The 21,392-nt window shown below is 48.5% G+C and overlaps 4 protein-coding genes across 4 annotated transcripts; all 4 read right to left on the bottom strand.

Moving 5' to 3' along the window:
• Positions 1 to 818: 818 nt before the first annotated feature.
• erg27 lies at positions 819 to 1,898 on the bottom strand (the record flags this gene model as incomplete). The annotated part of the gene is made up of 1 exon (XM_039075907.1): positions 819 to 1,898. The coding sequence occupies one exon, from the start codon at positions 1,896 to 1,898 to the stop codon at positions 819 to 821; it is 1,080 nt and encodes a 359-aa protein (XP_038926220.1).
• Positions 1,899 to 3,702: 1,804 nt separating this feature from the next.
• Positions 3,703 to 6,885, bottom strand: LCP9604111_7830 (endopolyphosphatase; the record flags this gene model as incomplete). Its single annotated transcript, XM_039075906.1, has 5 exons — positions 3,703 to 5,420; positions 5,479 to 5,588; positions 6,547 to 6,683; positions 6,752 to 6,786; positions 6,852 to 6,885. 5 exons carry the CDS (start codon positions 6,883 to 6,885, stop codon positions 3,703 to 3,705), a joined length of 2,034 nt encoding a protein of 677 aa, XP_038926219.1.
• Positions 6,886 to 9,375: 2,490 nt separating this feature from the next.
• On the bottom strand, positions 9,376 to 11,833 carry LCP9604111_7829 (uncharacterized protein; the record flags this gene model as incomplete). The annotated part of the gene is made up of 5 exons (XM_039075904.1): positions 9,376 to 9,763; positions 9,829 to 9,946; positions 10,006 to 10,384; positions 10,444 to 10,595; positions 11,560 to 11,833. The coding sequence occupies 5 exons, from the start codon at positions 11,831 to 11,833 to the stop codon at positions 9,376 to 9,378; spliced, it is 1,311 nt and encodes a 436-aa protein (XP_038926218.1).
• Positions 11,834 to 13,202: 1,369 nt separating this feature from the next.
• On the bottom strand, positions 13,203 to 21,187 carry LCP9604111_7828 (type I polyketide synthase; the record flags this gene model as incomplete). The annotated part of the gene is made up of 6 exons (XM_039075903.1): positions 13,203 to 14,102; positions 14,157 to 14,477; positions 14,535 to 19,189; positions 19,259 to 19,796; positions 19,852 to 20,377; positions 20,430 to 21,187. 6 exons carry the CDS (start codon positions 21,185 to 21,187, stop codon positions 13,203 to 13,205), a joined length of 7,698 nt encoding a protein of 2,565 aa, XP_038926217.1.
• Positions 21,188 to 21,392: the final 205 nt, after the last annotated feature.

The following is a 21,392-nucleotide window of genomic DNA, read 5'->3' as shown; positions in this document are numbered from 1 at the left end:
CCCTCGGGGTAGGTGGATGCGCTTCCTTGGCTCTTCTCTTTTTTTTTTTTCGCACAGAGCCCCGAGTATGACGTCGATGACCGTTTTGTAGAACAAAAACAACCTGGACTTATTTGAAATGTGCCGTTTGATCTGGAGTGTATAAAATCCCCCTCTGCCGAAAACGTCGAGGAATGTTTCCCACGTTGGCCGCATTTTGACAGTTTGAGGGTTTCCCTTCCAACAATGTGGGCCTGAGGCATCACCGTCCCTAGCAACATGTCGATCACCAAAGAGAAAAACAGGATTCTGCATTAAAGATCCTGGTTGTTCAGTAGTTCATCGACTATTTTATTTATTATTCCCGCTTTAGCCCTCGTGCATAGTGTGATGTGCGCTAAGTCTATTGCTCGTGGCAACCGGTGAGTACCGAATGTCGTGACGGAGAACTTCCAGTACTCCAACGAACCATGGCTCCTAACCAGCATATATACATCACTACCTAGGTATATGATAAGTATCGGTGAGCTAACAACTTCATATGTAGCCAAAGCTGCTGAAGAAGTGGGGGTTATTTCTGGCTATACATAAGTACCCCGATAGGTAGTTAGTCAATAGCATAGGGCGCAAAACATGTCATTCCATCGTCACGTGAATGAAAATCATCACAGCGTAGCGCATATTTACAGGTCTCAAAAAGAAATGCATAATGTTATATACACATATGCTTGGTAAAAGCGAAAGCCAAGAGAAAAAAATAAAAGAAGCGAAACATGCCAAAGACAAGGACAAGAATCGGAGCATCATCTCTTCTTTAATCATGCACATTCCCGTCTCCATTAAAACGGATTCATCATAGAAGCATCAGGACCAGCCGGCCGGCTCTCTCCCCCACGAACTCCAGAAACAGGAGTAGATTTCGTCACCGGAACTGGCGAAACGGTAGTCGGCACACTAACATGACTAGGCGAGCGACTACTGCGACTGTGTGAGCCACCACCGCGGGAGACACTGCTCCCGGGAGTGCCGGTACTGGAACCAGGCTTCCCGCCGCGTTTGACCATCTTCCCCAGCACAGTGACGATCTCTGCGGCGTCTTCGAAGCTTTCGTCGTCCATGCCTTCTTGGGAATTGTAGACGTCCGCGATGGCCTGTTTTGCGAGGCGGCGGCACGCAATAGGGTCTTGGAGGCAGTCATATAGATAGGCCGCGTATTCCAGCTTGACGGAGAGACGCAGAGGGTGCGAGCCTGGTAGGAGTTTGTCGGAGAGGGTTGCTGCGTGGTTGAAGCAGGCTGTTGCTGTGGCTGTGTAGTCTAATGGGGGGAGGAGGAAGGAGGAGATGGGTTGGGGTGGCTGAACTGGTTGCAGTACTGGAAGGCCTGGAGGACGGGATGTTGGTGTTGATGCCGCATTGATTTTGGACTTGTAGGGGTGGGAGACGCCGAGGGCGGTTAGGGTATCTGCGCCGTATATGGAGTCATGTTTGAAACGTGTTGGTATGTCGGTGTCGGGAGTAAAAATTGGGCGACTGTGGAATAGGACGAAGATATGGTAGAAGGAAGCGCGGAGTTTGTAGGCGAGCACTTTCAGCTCCACAAACCTGTCTACCATGGGGAGGATGTAGCCCTCCAGTATTAGTAGGCCTTCACGGGAGAGCCATATAATACGATGGTACAGCTGAAGGGATCTTGTTTCACGTGTTGTGTCGAGTCGCCGCAGCTTGCGGGCTCTAAGAAGCTTTTTTGATAGCATGACGGAGACTCCGAGGACTTTGTATAGCATTGCCGAGAGCAAGGGATTTTCGAGGTCCATGACGGCCGCGAAATTGCCCAGGGCCTTCTGATCCACTTCGGAGGAGGCCATCCATAAAGCCCACGACCCGGAAATTAGGAAGTCTGTATATATCGAGTCAGCCATGTTGGTCATGAGTCTCAAGCAACAGGCGTAAAGGTTCGGGGAAGACCAATTGGCCGAGACTCAATTGCGAGGCTAGAAACCCCTCAACAGATAAATGAATAGGCAAAGACAACGCCAACTTACCGAAAAGCGCGCAAACAGAATTTCAAATAACCAAACGCAGCGACTGAATCATGCTCCAGCCACGCGCGTATCCCCGAGCCGCGGACCAATTGATCTACGAGATCGATCTTGGCGTACAAAAGTCCAAACTATTCCAGCGATGCGCCGGAGCCACAATACGGAATATCCGAAACCAAAAACACCAAGTTCCGCGCAAGCTGCAAGGTTCAGCTGGACCGAGGGGGCGGCGATTGTTCAGACCGCGGAGTATATCACAGCCAATGGCTTTAGTTTCTGGGAGCGGGCACCAAATCCAATTGCGACAACCGAGTATATAATGTTTGAATTGTAGTAGGTAGTGCGGTCCGCGCGATCAAATCAATATTTCCTGTTTTGATCTAGCGACGGCCGAGTTTTGAATGTCGTATTCACGCGGTGTGGTGGCTGGGAATCCGGCTAGCAACGCAAGGAGCAGGCAATGAGGTGACGGAGCTCGTGGCTGGATTGGAAGTAGAAACGCATCGTGCGGCGGCAAAGTAGGGGGTAGAGTGGGCGAATGCGACGATTTTCAGTGCCGGCGAAGTCTGTGCGGGGAAGGAATTGGGGACTTGTCTCGGGTATGAAGCTACTAGCCCGGGGGCTCGAGCTAGAAGTGCTGGGGGGTTAGTGTTATTATTGTAGATGTTCGGGCTACCTGTAGGGAGTCAAGCCCGTGGATTAAAAGAGAATTAGGAATTGAAAGATATTCGCAGACTGCAAAAATGCAAGGTCATGCTAGCTGCGTGGTTTCCCCTGATATGACGAAGAGATCGGGTTGGACTCGGGATAGGTGTATGGAGTATTGTATAGTAATGGTTACTAGTCTGTCTTGGAGTCCCACAGTCAGAACAGAATTGTACAAAATTGTACAGAATTCATTGGCATAGATGTGCTACGAGTGGAGGTAATGGACTATTTGTATAAAGCAGACTCAGTAGGGTGCAATTGCAGTGCCCAGTGGCAACTTCTCTCACTCTAGTATATTAAATGCTGTGCTGTCCTGCACTAGTCTGAGTTTCGTGATGTCAATTGATCCTGTTAACTCCCTAGTAATGCCAGGTTTGCTACGTGGCAGCGGCTCAAGGCGAGAGACAATTAGGGCAGCATCGCAGATTGGCTGGGCACTGCCTGGCTAAATAGGTGCCCAAGTCCTCGGGCCAGATTACTTTGAATGTACCTGGGCATGGAAACCTTAGCACGGACTGCCACGCTGGCAGTGGCTGTGATTGTGTGTATTGGTATTATTAGTGTAGTTATGATAGAAATCCACCTATCTGATGTGATGGAAGTGAGAATTGTATGTTATAGTGTTCATTGTACAACCTTGGACATCCATTGATCTACATTCACTATAGAAGAATAATACATCGTTGATATACTACAGCTCTGCAACTTACGTTGTGTTCTCAAATTACCGTATCTGAGCTGTTACACCGCCAGAATGATGCCCCTGTTGATCGCCCAATTAGACTAATCCATTGTATATAACTGTACAGTATGTTGCAGACAAATTGGTAATTTAAGGTCTTTTTCATTTGACTGTAATTTTTACGCCTGTTTTCCATATCCAACGACAAGTAGTCTCCACTATAAGTCTGAGATGCAAGCTATGTATCGTGCATGCAAGAGTAACCAAAGAAAAAAATGCTAAAACAAAATCGCCCTATTCATCTAGGTCATCAACTGGGAATCCAACAAATGCGCGCCTCAAGAAAACCCGCCAGATATCGTTCGCTGGCTTCTTTTGCTTGCTAGCCGACTCAGCGCCTTGGCTATTGGCATCGCTGGTGTGCTTTTCTTCAACTCCTTCCTCGGCAATTCTAGCTGCGAGTTGGAAGAAGCTGCGTACTGTCAGGTCTTTCATTTGATACACGTCATCATTTGTGGTGTACTCGATCTCGTAGTCAAGACGATGATCGTGGCCTCGTTTGCCTGCCGCGATCTGTTCGTGGATTTTTGTTAGGTTTGAGTAATATTGAGTGTAGCCAAGCATCGTAAACGCCTGGTTCGAGTATGCCGGACCGGGAGGGGCGGTTGGCGATGGGGGCTCGGGGACTTTGAAATTGGGTTTCTTTTTCTTGTCCTTGCCCTTTTTCTTCTTCTTCTGAATTTCGGGTGGTATTACAGAGTCGTTTCTGGTTTCCGGTGGATGAACTGCAGCATGATCCAGTTCAAACGTTGTATCGTCAACTTCACGTCCGAACAAATCCACACCATGTGTGACATCGAGTCCCGTGGTGTTGTAGTCGATCACGCGCAGACTGGGGAAGAAATTCGGGACCAAACTGGGAGACACTAGCGATACGCTGTATCGTTCTGCCCACGGGCCTCCAATCTTGTCCAGGAACTTCTGCTTCTTCTTCTTCTTTTTACCCTTCTTGTTTGTTCCAACCTCCGGGGAGATATCTCCCAGATTTGATATGGAGTCAAGCTCCTTGAAAATGTCCGACGGAGGAGATGGCAATGAGGACCATTGGTTTCGGAGTGACTGAAGGTAGTCGGTCTTTGAGCTGATCGACAGCTTCCCGTTGACATTTGAATCAATGTCGACCTTGTTGCTATCCTGGAGCATGAAGTGGTCGATGTTCATATGGCCGTAAAAGCTGCCGACAACAATGTCACGGTACTGGTGCATCCAGAGCGTGTATTTTTGCCAGCATGTTTCATCCCAGTTCTTTTTCTCGCTCGACCGGGCCGGGGGGACATGGCCCATGAGGATCGCTTTCATATTGCGACTGCGCAAGATTTTCAACTGCACCCGCAACCACTCCATGTGCTCGTATCCAGGTTCCGACTTGGCATTGCATCCATCCACTGCGCTGTTGGAATCGAAGAAGTACATGGTGTTTAGGCTGATGACCGCTAGCCGACCGGGGATCACTTCCGTGGTGAACCAACCGCCCTCGACGAATGTGTGACGCTGATCTTCTGGGATAAACTGGTCCCATATCTCTGCAAATCGCTTTGTCCACTTGTTCGGGCCCTTGTTGAAGATGTTGTGGGGCATGATATCGTTATTACCGAATGTCGGGATTACAGGGATCGACATTTTAGGCACGCCATTCGAAGTCCCACCAACCCCTTCCTCACCGAAAATGCTAATCCATTTTTGCGACAGGAAGGCATTCAAATCCAGGATCTCATCTGCCGTGCGAGGGAGCTTCTCGTCATTGTCATGTCGGACAGAATCACCAGTCCAAATCACAAAATCAATCTCATCTTTTAAGTTTTCTTCGATCCAACGATATGTCTCATTCACAAGCGATAAAGCCGAATCGCAATCTGTGCCCTCGGCTCCAAAATACCCCGCGGGGCCCTTACCACGGTGGCACGAGCGATCGATCGAGGTTCCGGGCTTGTAGAGGCGGTCGGGATGGAAATCTGTTGGTCAGCATGAGGTTACACAACAGAAATATCAACATAGAGAACTGTCTCCTACCAGTTATATGCAAGAATCGTCCGCGTACAGGTTTGCGCAAACCCTCCGCCAGCTGCCCACTAGGCAGCTCCGTTGGACTGAGACGGCCCAACGGCTGTTGTCCCAAGGGGCTGGCGGAGATGGCGTCGGCAAAGAGGCCCAGCAGCAAGAAAATTGACTGCATGAGTCCTCTACACCAACTGGTACACCAAGAGAGAAATGTGGGTGAAGTTCAGGACCTCGGAATATTTTGGGTAAAGATCTTATCTGCACGGTCACGTCACTGGGCGGGCGCGGTAGCCGAACCCCAACTCACACGCGTAACCAATCAGAGGCCGGTGGTCAATTTGGGGAGGAATGTGAAGAGTTGATAAATGGTCTTTACTGCGAACTCAGTATAAAATTAGAAATTTAGAGTTAATCTGATATCCAAGACAGCCAATGACTTCATCACGTGCCAACGGCCTTGAGGGGACCTTGGGAGTTCAGGTAGAAACTTTTCATGGCCAGATCCCTCGCTGTACATAAGAAGTCCTTTCTATTTGATTGGTGCAAAGTGATAGGCCCGACGTGTCTACTTCGTACTATTATTCCCAGTAGTATTCTTCGTTCACGGTGTATGTGATGTACACGCGACCGTCTTGTCCGACAAAGATCTCCCCTTCTCCAACGAAGATCCTTTCCTCGAGTGTCATGGCCACGTACCGCCAATCATTGGTCTAGAATCATATATCAACTCAGCGCTATGTAGGATATTTCTTACAGATGCTTTCGGCTTGACGCGAAGGAAAAAGGGGCCGCTGTAGATACCGAAAGTTAGCCGTGATCCTCGATATATATGTAACATGGAAAGATATACAGCTGATGGTTCCCCTTCCACCTTGTAGCGTAGCATGAATGGCGTCCGCAGTGACTATCAAATGACCACGGATGTAATGTGAATCAACTACCGATATGTAAATAGGTGAACAGGCCAAATGATATTTGTTGAAGTTATGGCTCACGCCGTTGTCTGGAGTCCTGGAGATAGAAGCGATCAGCAAAAGGCTGGCGCTCCGGGTCCTCCTAAACATGTGTACTTTAACATACATGAGCTGGACTGTTGCGTCAAGGAATGTCTCCTCATTGAGTACAACATGAACGTATGGGCTGTCGACATTGATGGCAGTTGCAGTCACAGTCGGGACAAACTCGGGAAATGTCTCTATCCTAGCTCGGGTGCCGGGCTATTCAGATAGGCAGGAATGTTAGTAAAATGAGGGTCGTTCGGGATGAGAGATGCTTGGTGACTTACTACTGCGACGAACCCTTCGGAATATTCAGTGCCCGCTATAAAGCGGCAAACCCGTCAGTGAATCAGTGACATTGGACAAAGTGCTACAGATATGACCTACCAATTTCGAGTTGGCCGAGTATATTCGCCTGCATGATTAGTAAAGGTTATGATTGCGGATGATATGATGGCGAGAGACTTAGAAGTCGGGAAGAATGGAAAAGGAAGAAAGTAAAATGAGAAAGGACGAGTGGCAGAGGGTAGAGAGGGAAAGTGCACATCCATCCAACAAGCAGAAGGTCGTCTAAACAAACGCACATCCCACGGTCGCCAAGGATAGACCTTTCTGACTTTTTGACATCGGTTCCTCTGTGAATTATCGAGGCTTATACAAGCATCATGGTCTTCACTTTACGTGATATATAATGTGATTAATCCCTACGGTTATGGAAGGCATATGATCCCGAACCCTAGCCACCTAGGCAGTATTATGAGTTATCTTTTAACTTTACATAAGAATAATATAAAGCCTTAGACAGCCTGAGCTATCCAAGTCATTGTGGTAGTCTCATTGATAGACGTACGTAGGTAGCATCTATGCCCAGAAGCAAAATGGAGTTATCAACGGATTTCAAAGATAGAGATCACTTGCAGCTATGTACTGATGTATATAGCTTCATAGATGCGACCATATGCTTGCGCCTCCTGGCTCCAGCTTGACCCAGGGCGGCCAGAATGGCTATGTTGCATGCTTTATGTATATTTATGGAAGCAAAAAGGATTGGCCGAGAAATCTTCCAGGGCACAGAGGACTTACGGCCAGCTATATAGTATAGCTTGATAGAGGACAAAGAGGGTTACCAAAGAGGAAGTCGACAAAGCGTTCATAAACAGAAAAAGGCATAACAAACTGCACCTGTAAGCAGTAAGCATGCTAGCGCGGAATATGAAACAACTCTAAGTAGAGTGCAAGCTATATAGGATGAGCTTCTTGATTGATAACAAGCATAAGAAACACATAATATTGGTAGTGTCGAAGTTGAGTCTTGTACATTTGCTGACTCATATGAACTGCCCGGGTGGTCTAGTGGTATGATTCGCGCTTAGGGTTAACCCAAAGCATTAATGCGCGAGGTCCCCGGTTCGATCCCGGGCTCGGGCCCATTCTTTTTTCTTCTTCTTCTCCTTAAATTGAAGGAATCTAATATGGAAATGCTAAAAGCGTCATGCGAAATGTCATTTTGATTAGATGGCAAGAATATGTGAGGGCCGCAAAAGTTCTGCAGATCGGCCGATAGAACGTACTTGCCCATATTAACCACACCCTTGTTTTTTTTCGCTAATTTAGGTTGAAGAACAATAAGTATACATAGATCCCACACAAATATCCTAAAATCCGAAATCAATACCAAAGAGAAGAGGTAAAAAAAAAAAACAAGGGGCAAATCCAAGGATGAAAAGAGGGAGAAATCGATAACTAACGTCCATGAACCGGGCATACATGATGATGATGATCATGTCCTGGTCCATAGTCTTCCTCACGCTTATGTTCATAACAATTCATATAATGATCGAAAGTTCCCTCTGCGAGCAGTCCCCTGCGCTCAAGTCTAAGCATCAGGTAACAAGCCCATAGTTGGCAGCTCTGTAGTGGAACCTCTCTAGCCTCTGCTTCGACAGTATGGATGTTGTCTCGATGAATTTCACCGAGCAAGTGTGTGGATTCGACCGACCAGCTATCAAATCTCTTGTTATATTCGATCTCCAAGTTACGATTCCCCATGTAGCCAGTGCTGTGGAGTCGAGTGCAAGACTGAGAATGTGGATGCCTCGTAACGAGCATCCAATGGATGACACCCCCCTGCGGCTTGCAAATTTGAAGATGGAGTTCATAGTGACGACCGTGATCGTGTCGTCGGTCACGAGGTGTGCTGTGGGCCTGTGAACGTATAGTTGGTCCTCGACTAGGCATGGTTACAATATGAAAGGTTGCTAGGGGCTGATATCTGTAAAAAGGTGTGAGTATAACGAGTATATTGACGATTTTTTTGAGTGGAAAGATTGTTTGCTGTGATGATCGAGTTAATTCTGAGCGAGGACTCGATCGTTCTTATAGATATTCCTCGAGTTCATTGACTCGTGGGTTATACAATGGGCTAATAAAAATCCTTTATTAAACACGGATTAACAAAGTCTTTGTTGCCTGGATGCCTTTACAAACAATTAGGCTTTATTAATCTAATTGTCTAACAAAGACTTTCTATAATCTCTTCCACTAGCCTAAGATAGCTAGCGTTATGTCTCCTATATTAGATGACATCGTGTCTTCTTTGTTAAAAGGGTAAAGGGTTGGAAGAATATTGTTCATGTGTCATGGAAACAAGTAAAAATAGCCATCAATATACCTAATTCAAGTCAAGCTTTCAATTCCCAGAGCGGGGTAGGTGAGGCTGAGATGAGATACGATGACCTTCACGGCTTGGCATCAGATGGATGGCTGGTCCTTGAAGGGTTTGTCGACAGCATTCCTGATTATGTCGTAGGATCTCTCTGTGCTTGTTCACATGATTTATCTTATGGCAGGTACATGCGCTCTTACTGCATTGAACTTCTGGGTATCTATTATAGCACTTCGCATAGGATATTTATACATAGACATGGACCGACTTCTTCGAGTCCCTCATCTCGTGTACTTCGTCAAACTCATTATTATTCCCCTCCAGGATATCATCCGTGCTAGAATTATCCGGATTAGGTATCAACGACTTTGGTGTCAACCTCCGAGATCTAGGCGTGGGCAAAGAGTTTCCAGGATATGAGGAGCTCAACTCGTATGCGCTCCGTCCACTTCCGGTTGTTCCTCGGCCGGATCGTAATAGGGATCTGATGCAAGGTATCGATGCCGTTATGATGACTATGTAGGCTTCGATGAATAGCCAGCGATCGTAGTTGACGGTTGCGACAGTTGGGTCGTCGTCTGCGTGAGCGAAGACTTGGGTTTGCACTGCTTTCATAACGGAGGCTGCCATTGCACTAGATCCAAAATAACTGCGTTAGCCGGTATATATTTTGAAATGAAGTAGGGATTAGCGGCTCACAAAATGCCCAATCCGAGGAGTGTGACCAAGCCCAACTTGACCCTTAACTTCAAATTCAAGTTCCAGAATACGTATGTTGAAAAAACTGCCAGGTAAAGGTCTGTGGCTGAATTAAACGCTGTTGAAGCTGATTATTAGTCTCAGATGTAGACCAGGGCAATGAATGGAAGCTCGTACAGCCCTGATAATACCCGTAGTATGCTTGGACGCGGTAATCCCAGCATTTGTCTTTCCCATTCTGCGTCCAGATCGCAGAACCATGTCCAGGGCATTGGACAAATAGAATGATAATCAACATCACGTTAGTCACGATTTGTAACCCAACTATGACCCACAGTATCACTCTGTGTGATCTCCTGGTGCCCAGTAGCTGAATGACAAAGACAATGAAGGAGATGCGACCCAAAGTACCGCCAGCAATGCCGAATGTCTGTGTCAAATAGTCGTACATGATGACTTTTGGAACGGCTGTGGTTGTGTTAAGGTCCCAAACATGGCGACCGAAGCCATATTTGATGCCCACGGTAATCAAAGCTGATCCGACTATAGTAAGACACTGCCAGGTAACAGGTCAGTTTTGATCTTCCAAAACTATTACGCGACACGTGGACTAACCAATGCCGACACCATAAGAATGTCATCCCAGCCAATCTTCCGGATCTTTATTTTTGCAATCACCCTCAAGACGACTATGAGAATGGCGATCCCCGTGAGCGCCCAAATGTCTCTCAGGAGCCTTGGGCCGTGGTCGTCGAGGTCGCCTCGAACTGAGAGAGACATATCGCTCGGTCGATAGCATGGAATTTCCCACAAAAAATCAGAAAGGATGCGAGAGGCATATCTACAGATAGACATCGATCCATTGAATTCCAAATATGCCCGATGTCAACCGGCTATATTAGCCTTTTATCATATCTATACTTTATCAAAAAAACAAATCTCATCGGAGATGTCCATGTGGCCAACCCGAGCCTCTTGACCCTTGTCAACCCTTTCAGCTGTAACTTAGATAGCCTTGGAAAGTATAAAGCTGAGGACGTCCGTCGGAGGTCTCCGCTTGAAAAAGATAAGATATGGCCTTGACCTATGAAACCTCGCAATATCCCAAAATTAAAAATCTAGGAACGAGCCCGGTAAGCCATAGGGCACGCCTCATTAAAACCGAACCACGTCAATTTAAAAACCTCGGCAATTCAGATGAATCTATGCTTCCAGATTGATTATATGCTTTGAGAATACCATAGTTAAGAGTGCCAAGCCTCCCTATTCAGGACTAGTCCCATTTTAAGGTAGCTCTTCGGGTCTACCGCCCACGCGACCACGTTATTTCTATCAATTCTATTGGCTCAGCCTTCTATCCCGCCTTTTCAGGTGAAAATCTGCCGGATTAAAACACCCATTACATAATGCAGAATCAGACCTTACATAACCCCACCGGGGCAAAGCTCGGACCCCTCACTGTAATGTCGAGAACCCTAAGGTTTTGATGACGTGTGCTAATTAATCTACGCGAGGGATCCGAACAGCGGCTCTCACGATCCGCATTTTCACATGCCAGAGGCCGTTTCAAGGTTTGTTTGCTCGCTTAGCGATAACAGTTCACGATACGGAGAGGTCGACGGTTTGAGTTGTTTGCCAAGGTGGGACTGCCTTCATCTCATCTCTTCGGAGATCCCCCACGTCTCTCCTCTCATTTGCTCCCATCTCCAGTACAGACTTCGACTTGAGTACTTTGCTGTTCCAAGGATCTGGCTTGTAATAACCGAGGGATCTTTGGCGACATAGCTTCGGTGGGATAGGTTTGGTGGGATGTCTTCGGCACGATACCCTCATTCGGTAGGATCTCTTCGCTAGGATCACTTCGGGGGATGTGTTCGGTGAGATATATTGATTCCACGGCGGGATTCTTCGGTGTGATTTCCCGTCGTAGCTTGCTCGCGAGGTGACATAGAGCGGCTACGTCGAACTCACTGTAGTCAAAGAGCGGAGTTTCTTCTTTCTCCATGTTGTGAGCCAAAATGTTTGGGGCAGGGAGTTGCTCTGCTTAAGACAACTTGGTAAATCCCTGAGCAGCGAAAAAGTGACATAATGGGCAAGTATCAGATCCCAAGGGCGTCGTTCCCAGGGAAGGAACATCACATCTACACACATGACCAGTACCAGTTTGGACTATGAGATATCGAAGTTGAATTCTCCGTCATGCCGTATGTTTACTTGGGGTATGAATAGTGAAAATATAGAAGTTTGGTTGTTAAGGTAGTCGGCTGCGGATGGCAGCAGCGGCATTGTCTGATCCTCCACTCGTTGAGTAAGGTGACATTGGCTTATGCGCCTTCGCGGACGAGGGGCCCTCCTTGGCCCAGTCTAGAAGATCTGTATATCCCACGATCCTAGTGTTTTGTTCATCGTCGCCCCCGGGAACGCTGACCAACGATACGTACTAGTTCAAACGGCCAGTCGTCTGTTCTGCCATCTTGTTGGTCGTTGGCCTAGTACCACTGGGGATGGGGATTTTGCTTCTAAGTTCCAGGTATTGAGGTCAATTGAGCTGGCTGGCTCTGGAAAATCGGTGAGAGCTTAAGGGTTTCAACAAGGTGAGGGTACTTCGATTCGTCAATCAAGCGAGAGTAGGTGGCTGGGTCGAGACTGCCTAAAGCGGAGTTTCCAGCGACTTGTCGAAATAGGATGGGGGATAGTCCGTTTTGAGTTAGTGAGTCTGATATTCTTCTGGGACGAGGTGCGTGGAAGATCCCGATCACACATGGGGGGTTGGAGCCATTTTTATAGGCAAGGTTTCTTGGCTTGGTGATCCTCGAGCAAAAGAGGAGAGGGCTGGAAGTTCGGATGCCAGCTCAGAGGGTTTCGAGGTGCTCTGTATTCCTGAGTGCTAAACCCGCGCTCATAACTTGTTGAAAGAGCTTCTTGGGAATGTTTTCGTAATTGTGATTTTCTCTAATCACATGATATACGCGTGATTATTTTGGCATGAGAACGCGTCAAAAAATTACTAGGCCTTGTGGTCAACAGCATTGCAGCCCCTACAATTTACTCTTGACAAGGCCATTACATCCCATACAAGCCTAACAATATTCTTACTAGTATGGTGACCCCAGTAGTAACCGGACGTTTGCTTGTTCTCCACTGAATATTTCTCATTGGAAAAACATGCGACCTGGTCTACAGAATGGGAACTGTTTAAGGAGTAATTCATAAGATATCAAGCTAGTTTGAGAAAGAGACAATTGAAATTCAATCTTCATATCCGACAAAATAAGATAAATAAAACAGAAAAGGTTGTATAGTATAAGGAATAAAAGAACAAGAAATCAATACCTCGCCAGATATATTTCAATGAAGTGTGCATAGGAAAATATTCATTCTTGGCTGGTTCTGCCTTCAGCCATGTCAAGACCCCACTCAACCTTGAGGTCTGAAGTAAGTATACCCGATTTCTTGAGAATCATCTCGGCAAGAGCCGGGACAGATTCACTGGTCAAAATCTCAAGGATCTGCAAATTAGCTTCCAACTCGCGGGAGATCCAGTTTCGGATCTCGATACCGACCAGCGAGTCCAAGCCGTAAACCGTGATAGGCGCAGCAGGGTCAAGGTCTTCCATCGGACGCATAAGAATGCTAGAGATCTTGTTGAGCACGGCAGCCCCAACAATGGCCTCGGCTCCTTCGCGGGTCTTCGATTGCCGGATAACAATTGCTGGTGAAATCTCGGCACCGCTCTGTGCAGACTCGGCCAATGCATCCCCGCCAGCGAGAGTAGAGAGGCGCAACAGGTGCGACAGCTTGGTATCGTTTACCCAGAAGGGCTGTTCACTGGCAGGTGTGGATTTGACTGCTTCAAACCCAGCCACGCAGTGACCCTCGCATGAACTGTCGAACTCGTTGCGGATTGCTGCCGTTACAAGACCACGGATATCAGTTGCATCAACGGACTCTGTGCCCAATTGTTTGGAGATTGCCTCGCGCTTCTGATCGTCGGAGAGATATCCGACTCCACGCACAATGGGCAAATCGATTGTTGAACAGCGCATCCTGGCTGTCTCAGGGTACTGGGCGAGCGCAGCCATGAAGGTTCCACTGGCTGCGTATGGTGATTGACCCATATTGCCTACAAAACTAGCGGCGGACGATAGGTTGATGAAGAAATCCACGGTACCATTAGTTGTTGCCAATGCCCGTTGAACGTTCCAGATTCCGTGGACTCTGGGCATCATCACCGTTTGGTAGTCCGCAAAACTGAGCTTTTCGAAGAGCGTATCCTTACGAGAAAGTTAGCCGAGATCTTATCTGTTGTTTGATGCTGATAAACTTACCCGGAGAACCATGGCGCCGTATACAACACCACGAGCGGGAGGCATGCGAGCGAGGAGCGGAACAAGATCTTGCTCCACGCTCTGTTGGTCCGCCACATCGCAGCGACAGACTTCCACATTAACACCCTGGCGGATAAGATTCTGAACAGCTTGCTCGGCCTTTTCAGTCTTAATACCACTTCGAGAAACCAGGATAAGATTCTTGGCTCCCCTCTCTGGCATCCAGCTGGCAATGTTGAGGCCAATCCCACCGGTCCCACCAACGATGATATATGAAGCGTCCGCGCGGAGGAGGTTTTCGTCTCTTCTGGCGGGATAGACCTGTGTGGTGAGTTAGCGATCATTTGCTCCAATTGTCGTAGATATCAGCAAACATACCTTAACCATGGAATCATCCGTGACCTGGACGACTATCTTGCCGATCACCTGTCCACCCTGCAGCGCACGGAATCCAATCTCGACGTCTGAGATAGGAAGAGTGGTGACAGACCACTTTGATTGGGCGTTAGTGTCAACAAACAGCTTAAACGCATCACGAAGCAGCCGCTTCGTCAATTGCGGACGCTTCTCTCTGACCATTCCCAAATCGACAGATGCGAAGGAGATGTTCTTGTTAAAGTGAGACATCTCCAACCGAGAGTTTGTCGTGATGTCCCGCTTGCCCAGTTCAATGAAACGACCAAATGGCGCGACACACTCGAATGTTGCTTGCAAAGCATCACCGCTAAGCGAGTTGAGGGCAACATCCACACCCTGACCACCAGTGGCGTGCTGAATACCCTGCACAAATGACATGTCACGACTGAAGAAGATATGATCCTCTTTCAGCTGGTAAGTTTCCATAAGGAAGTTTTTCTTTTCGAGGCTGCCAACGGTTGCGAAGATATTAGCTCCAATGCTTTGAGCAATGATTATTGCCGCTTGGCCAACTCCTCCTGCAGCGGCGTGGATCAGGACGCTCTCATCTTTGCTCAGTCTCCCCAAGTCAATGAGAGAATAGAAGGCAGTACAAAACACAGCTGGAATCGAAGCTGATGTCTCGAATGACATGTCGTCAGGAATAAGCAAGGATCCAGAGGCCGGACAGCGAGTGAAAGTTGACAATGAACCTGGTGACATTGCACAGACTCGATCTCCGATCTTGAAGTCGGACACCGCGGCTCCCACTTGAGTCACGACTCCACTACATTCCTGTCCGAGTCTTTCACCTTGAAGCTGGCCCATGGCCATCAAGACATCTCGAAAGTTGAGACCGGTGCTGTGAACCTGGATCTCAATGTGGTCTTCCGGCAGTGCTCCGTTGCGGGAAACATCATCTGTGAAATAAAGCTCATCAAGACCCCTCCCGTCTCCGGCAGCAAGTCGCAAAGCCCGATCTTGTTTGAAAGGCTGCATCTGGGGAGGGGCATTTGGTGTCTCTTGCTGGACACTGAGGTTCAATGTGTTATTGTCAACCAAGCGGGGCACACAAACATTGCCATTTCGGACAACAAACTCCCAGTCATTCTGGGCCAGCTGCGATTTCTGACAAAAGACTCCGTTAAATACCTTGAGCATATGCTTCACTGCCTCAGCGTCGGGCATGTTCTCCCGCTCTCCCAGGTCAAGCGTGGCGAATTGGAGCCCAGTCTCTGATCTCACAGTGCGAGCTAATCCAATTGCCATGTTCGCACCAAGCGATTCCAAATCGGATTTGCTGTGACGAACAACCCACAGTAGACCCCGAGCCCGACTCAGAAGACGCTGCAATGCGTTGAATTTGTCTTGGGTGAGATGCGATAGGATCGAGCGATCCATTCCCCCAAGGAAAATACACCATTTTCCGGTAACATCAACCTCATCAGAGTTGACAGCCGTGATGGGGTCAACCCCAATCATCTCCTTGAGACCAGATTCGAGACTGAGCGACGAAAAAGTGCCGATCGAGTCAACGCCAAGAATCACAACATCACCGGCGTTTGCGGGACCGGTTATTGGGATATTAGCAGTGGATGTCATGAGACAACCAGATTGGAAAGATGCTCCAGGGTACTCCTCGACACACAGGTCAACCCCGGAGAAGTCATTCTCCTTCATCACATTGCTCCATCCTTCGACGGTGAGGAGGGGTCCGTCTGTGCGGAATTTGTCATTGGCCAGCCACCATCCAGGGAGGAGTGCGAATGGGAAGTGGCGTGCCCTGGGGACAGTTTCCTCGATGAGTATAACCTTGCCACCAGGCTTCAGAAGTCCTCGGATGTTTGCCATCGTCTGGCTGATGTCGGTAGTAGCATGCAGCACATTGCAAGCAACTACAACATCATATGTGCCATTGGTGAAGCCTTGGCCAGTGGGATCAGCCGACACATCTAGTGTCTGGTATGTCATGAGATGTCTCCAGCTCTCGAACTTTGTCTTGGCTTTTTCAAAGAAGCCGGGAGAGATGTCGGTATAAGTGTAGTGCCCAAACCGAGGCGTTGACCCTGGTTCGCCGCCCAGACTCTGCAAAATAGGCATGGTAGCACCGCCTGTTCCAGCACCAATCTCAATGATGTTGAGTGTAGGGTTTTGATGTGCCATCTTGTCAACACAGACAGAGGCATTGGCATAGGCCTCGCGAAGAGCGTCAAGATCGCTGTAGTATCTTCCGATTCCATCATCCTCCAGAAGTACACTCAAGGCGTCTACCTCGCCCCTGAGGATTTTTGGAAGCAACTCTCCCACTTTGAATGCCAGCTCACTTGCTCCATCAACGGTTCGGCTTTGTTCAAGGACGTCAAGTGATAAGGCATCTTTGGTGCCCGCCTTTCGGCAAGTTTTCTGGGCCCAAAGATAGAATTGCCGATGATGGGGCTCGAAGGTAGACAAATCATCTTCTGTCACAGAGTTGACCATCTGTGCAAGGTAGTACTCTGCCACATATTCGAGTTGCTGCATTCGCTCAATGCCTTGGGCAACATCAGTCTCGGGGCGAGGAAGCTGTCGATAATCTTCGGCGGAGAGGAAATCAAAGCAGGGCTCATATTGCATCTTGTAGCAAATCTGATCCGGCGAATTGTCCGTTGAGCCTTTGATATCATTCGATATGGGAACCAAAGTAATACCATTGATGTCAATGAGCAGATTCGCCGGGTTGCTGGGAACGGTGGCGAATATGCGGTTTGTCTCAGGGTTGCTCGCGGACTCGTTTCCTGACCCACTACCATAGAGTTGGAGTACAGTACCAGCACTTATTTCGTGGGACAATGAAACGGAGATGTGCTTCACATGCGATGGCACAAAGGTGGTATGCGGCCCGGGTTCGCCGTAACCACGAAGCAGCCACATGACTTGACTACATAGATCAAGTGTAACAGGATGCAGAATGCAGGGGGTCTCATGCCCATGTGGCATTGCTGCCTTCGTGTCTGGGATGCGTAAGGTAGCGAGTGCTTGGCCATCCCTGCTCACAGAGGCTTCGGTTAGCCCTTGGAAGAGAGGACCGTAATTCACACCACCGTTGGCGATATTCTCGTAGAGGAAATCGATATGCACAGGAATATTACAGGAACTTCGCATATTCAATGCTTGTTGAGTGAAGCGTGCTGTCTTCTCGAGCTCTTGTCGAGACCCGTCGACAGGATTGACATCCTTCGCTTCTTGCACCATGATGAAACCATTGCAGTGTTGGTCCCATCCGCGACCCTCGGTCCATGAGAAAACCTTGAACTCGTGCCAGCCGAGGACTGATTTGCTGGGGGCTTCCGATCGGGATGGTTTCAAGGTGAGAATTGTCTCCACCGATGAGTTATCCGGGATAGTCAGGACACGGTTAATGAAGATATCGCGGATATCGATCTTTCCGGGAGTGACATGGTGCAGCTGTGCATGTTGTGAAATAGCCTCCATGGCCATGGCCAAGAATCCGGTCATTGGATACACAGTGCGGTCATGGACTCTGTGCTCGCGGATCCAAGGGTGATCATCTGCACGAATGATGTTCCTCCACCTAGGTTCAAAGTCGACATTCTCCATGCACAATGAGCCAAGGATATCACTCCGAGGGAATTGGGGATGGAAATGGTTATCACCTATCCGTGAGCTAAACCAGTATCTTTCCGAGTGGTTCCACGGATATTTGGGCAGATTTGTCAACAAAGCTGGCTTTCTCGTCGTTGTCTTCAAGTTCGGGAAGTTGATAGCTTGGAAGTCGAGATTCAGACCCTGTGTGAACAGCGAGCCAGCTAGGTTTTGGACAGCTTCGATGTCATCTACCTTGCGTTTCAAGGTATGAAGATAATGGACGTTGGAATTTGGGGCGTATTTCTGCGCAATGTCTTTGACAGGTGTCTGCAGCGCAGGGTGAGGGCCAATTTCGACTAATGTGGTGATTGGCGTATTTGCCTGCTCATCGGTGATAAGGCTCTTCAGACCCTCCACAAACTCCACACGAGAGACCAGATTGTCCACCCAGTAGGAGGCACCCAAGGTGCTTCCTGGGACCAATTTTCCATAGACAGTCGAATGGAATGAAACCTCAGAGTCCCGAGGTGCAATCTTACCGAGTAGGCATCTATATTCGTGCGAGACAATCTTCATATGATGGGAGTGGTAAGCAACCTCAACCTGCAATCTCCGGGTGAAGATCCCTTCTTTGTCCAAGGCAGTCTGCAGATCGTCGATGACCTCCGCGTCTCCAGACAAAGTCACGCTGGACTCACTGTTCACACAGGCAATGACAGCCTGGTTCCCTCGCATAGCATCCAAAATTTGCTGGATGTCTGAGGCGCTGGCTCCAACCGCTAACATACCTCCCTTGATAGACTTGTCATTTGCTACCAAGTTTGCCGCGACACCACGAGAGTACGCCACACGAACACATTCTTCGAAATTCAGAATGCCAGCCGCGTAAGCTGCTGCAATCTCTCCGCTAGAATGGCCGACCACTGCCTTGGGGCGAATACCCCAGGATGAGAGCAGGTCAACCAACGCTAGCTGGACCGCAGTACAAGCCGGCTGGCTCATGTATGCGGCAGAAATAGAGCTCGCGCTCGGGTCGGTCAAAAGCAATTCATCTTTGCATTGCGAGGTTAGTGTCTGAGTATATCGCTTTGGGCAGTGTCACAATTGGGTTGGAGACATACCTATAATTGAGAACGTAGCACCGAATGATTTCAAGCAAGCGTCAACATCCTGCATAGTCTTCTTGAAGACCGGGTAGGTGCCCAGAAGTTCTTTGCCCATACCGTGCCATTGCGCACCTTGTCCAGTGAAGACAAAGCCGACAGTAGGCTCTTTGGAAGAACGAACAGGCACTGCGTCGTTAGATAGAGATGCATTCAGCTCCTGTCCAAGGATTGCAGAGCATGCCAACCTCCATGGCAGGAATGTTCGTCGCTGTCCCAGTGTATAGGCCATATTATCCAAAGTGCTATCTTTGAAAACAACCGGGAAAAGGTCGAGGTATGTTCCGATTGATTTCCCAAGCTGAAGAGCAGCCTGTTTATCGTACGCAGAGACAACATACAACCTTCGCCTGAGAGGATCGTTGTTCGCTGCAAGGTCACCTTCGTGCCGGGGACCACGCTGTAGGATAACATGGGCATTGGTCCCGCCGAAGCCGAAGTTGTTCACACTTGCGTATGGTTTGCCACGGGGCCAAGGCATGAGCTTCTTGGGAACCTGGTTGGATGTTTAGCTCGGTCCATTGATACCTCAAGTCGGTGCTTGATCTTACCTTCATATTCCAGTCTTCCATCGGTATCTCATCATTTGCCTTCTCAAAATTGCAGTTTGGGGGTACGAAGCCTCGCTCAAGTGCCAAGGTAGTTTTGATCACAGAAACAACGCCGCTGGTTCCTTCTGTATGACCAATGTTCGATTTTACAGACCCAACAAGCAACGGTTGACGCGGAGTGCGTCCTTTGCCAAAAACGGCATTCAATGCAGTGGCTTCGAGGGGATCACCAACTTTGGTTCCCGTACCGTGAGCCTCCACAAATCCTACCAAGGACGGGTCAATGCGTGCCTCTTTATAGACTTGACGAATCAGTTCTTCCTGTGCCTTGCCATTTGGCATTGCAATACCTCTGGTCCGTCCATCCTGGTTGAGACCACTGTTGATAATTACAGATCGGATAGCGTCTCCAGCAGCCTCCGCATCCTCAAGAGACTTCAATATAATACATCCAGCACCTTCACCTCGGCCAAAGCCAGTACCGCGGTGATCAAATGCATATGAGCGACCAGTGTCGGAAAGTAGTCTTGGGGATTAATCAGCTTTTGTGGGTCAAGGAGACTGCCAGTGACACTTACCTAGAACGTGTCATTGAGATGAAAGTCTCGGGGGTTATATTGAGGTGACATCCTCCCACAATGGCCATGGAACATTCACCGTTCCGGATACTCTGAGAAGCCAGATGCAGAGCAGATAAGCTGGAAGAGCAAGCTGTGTCGACCGTAACACTAGGCCCGTTCAAGTCAAAATAATACGAAATTCGATTCGCCTGCAATGCCACGGCTGTTCCAGTGGCAGCATACATAGGGATAGCCGTGATATCTTTGGTGTTGTTGATTTCGTAGTCTGGGTATGAGGCGCCTGCGAAGACTCCCACTTTTTGGCCACTGATCTCGTGACTCGGAATTCCAGCGTTCTCGAGGGCTTCATACACACATTCAAGGAAAATACGCTGTTGCGGATCCATTGATCTCGCCTCTTGGAGTGTAATGTTGAAAAATGGCGCATCGAATAGGCCAACGTCTTCTTTCAGGAAGTGAGCTCCTACTGGGTTGAAGGAACCTGGTCGATCTGGATCAGGGTGATAGAAGGACTCGGCGTTGAATCGGTTTTTCGGGATTAGCGACCAAGCACTCCGTCCTCGAGAACACAGGTCCCAGAACTCTTCGGCCGTGGAAACGTCGCCTGGGAGGCGGCAGGACATGCCGATGATGGCCATTCGCTTGGGCACATCGCCTGTGGCATTATCGGCGATCTCACTAGGTGCTTCGTGCAAAAATGCATTCGCGCTCTCGGCAACTGGAGTTCCAGTCCCGGAGGGCTGTTGAAGGCGCATCTTTGATAGATTCGGTGTTTGGTTTGAAGATGTCGAATTATGTACCTGGCTGTGTCCCAATGTCCAACAAGTGTCCAAAGAGACAAATATGGATTTGCAAGAAAAGATATGTATAGAATAGTACAATCACAGAGCGTTCGAAACAGGCACTCGGTCCATCCAAGTACTTCCTGAAAGGCAGAGAGTAAACAACAAGGGCGTCGAG

The sequence above is a fragment of the Penicillium roqueforti genome, assembly GCF_015533775.1.
Source record: "Penicillium roqueforti strain LCP96 04111 chromosome Unknown scaffold_26, whole genome shotgun sequence".
NCBI classification, from domain to species: domain Eukaryota; kingdom Fungi; phylum Ascomycota; class Eurotiomycetes; order Eurotiales; family Aspergillaceae; genus Penicillium; species Penicillium roqueforti.
This window is presented reverse-complemented; position numbering and strand designations above follow the sequence as displayed.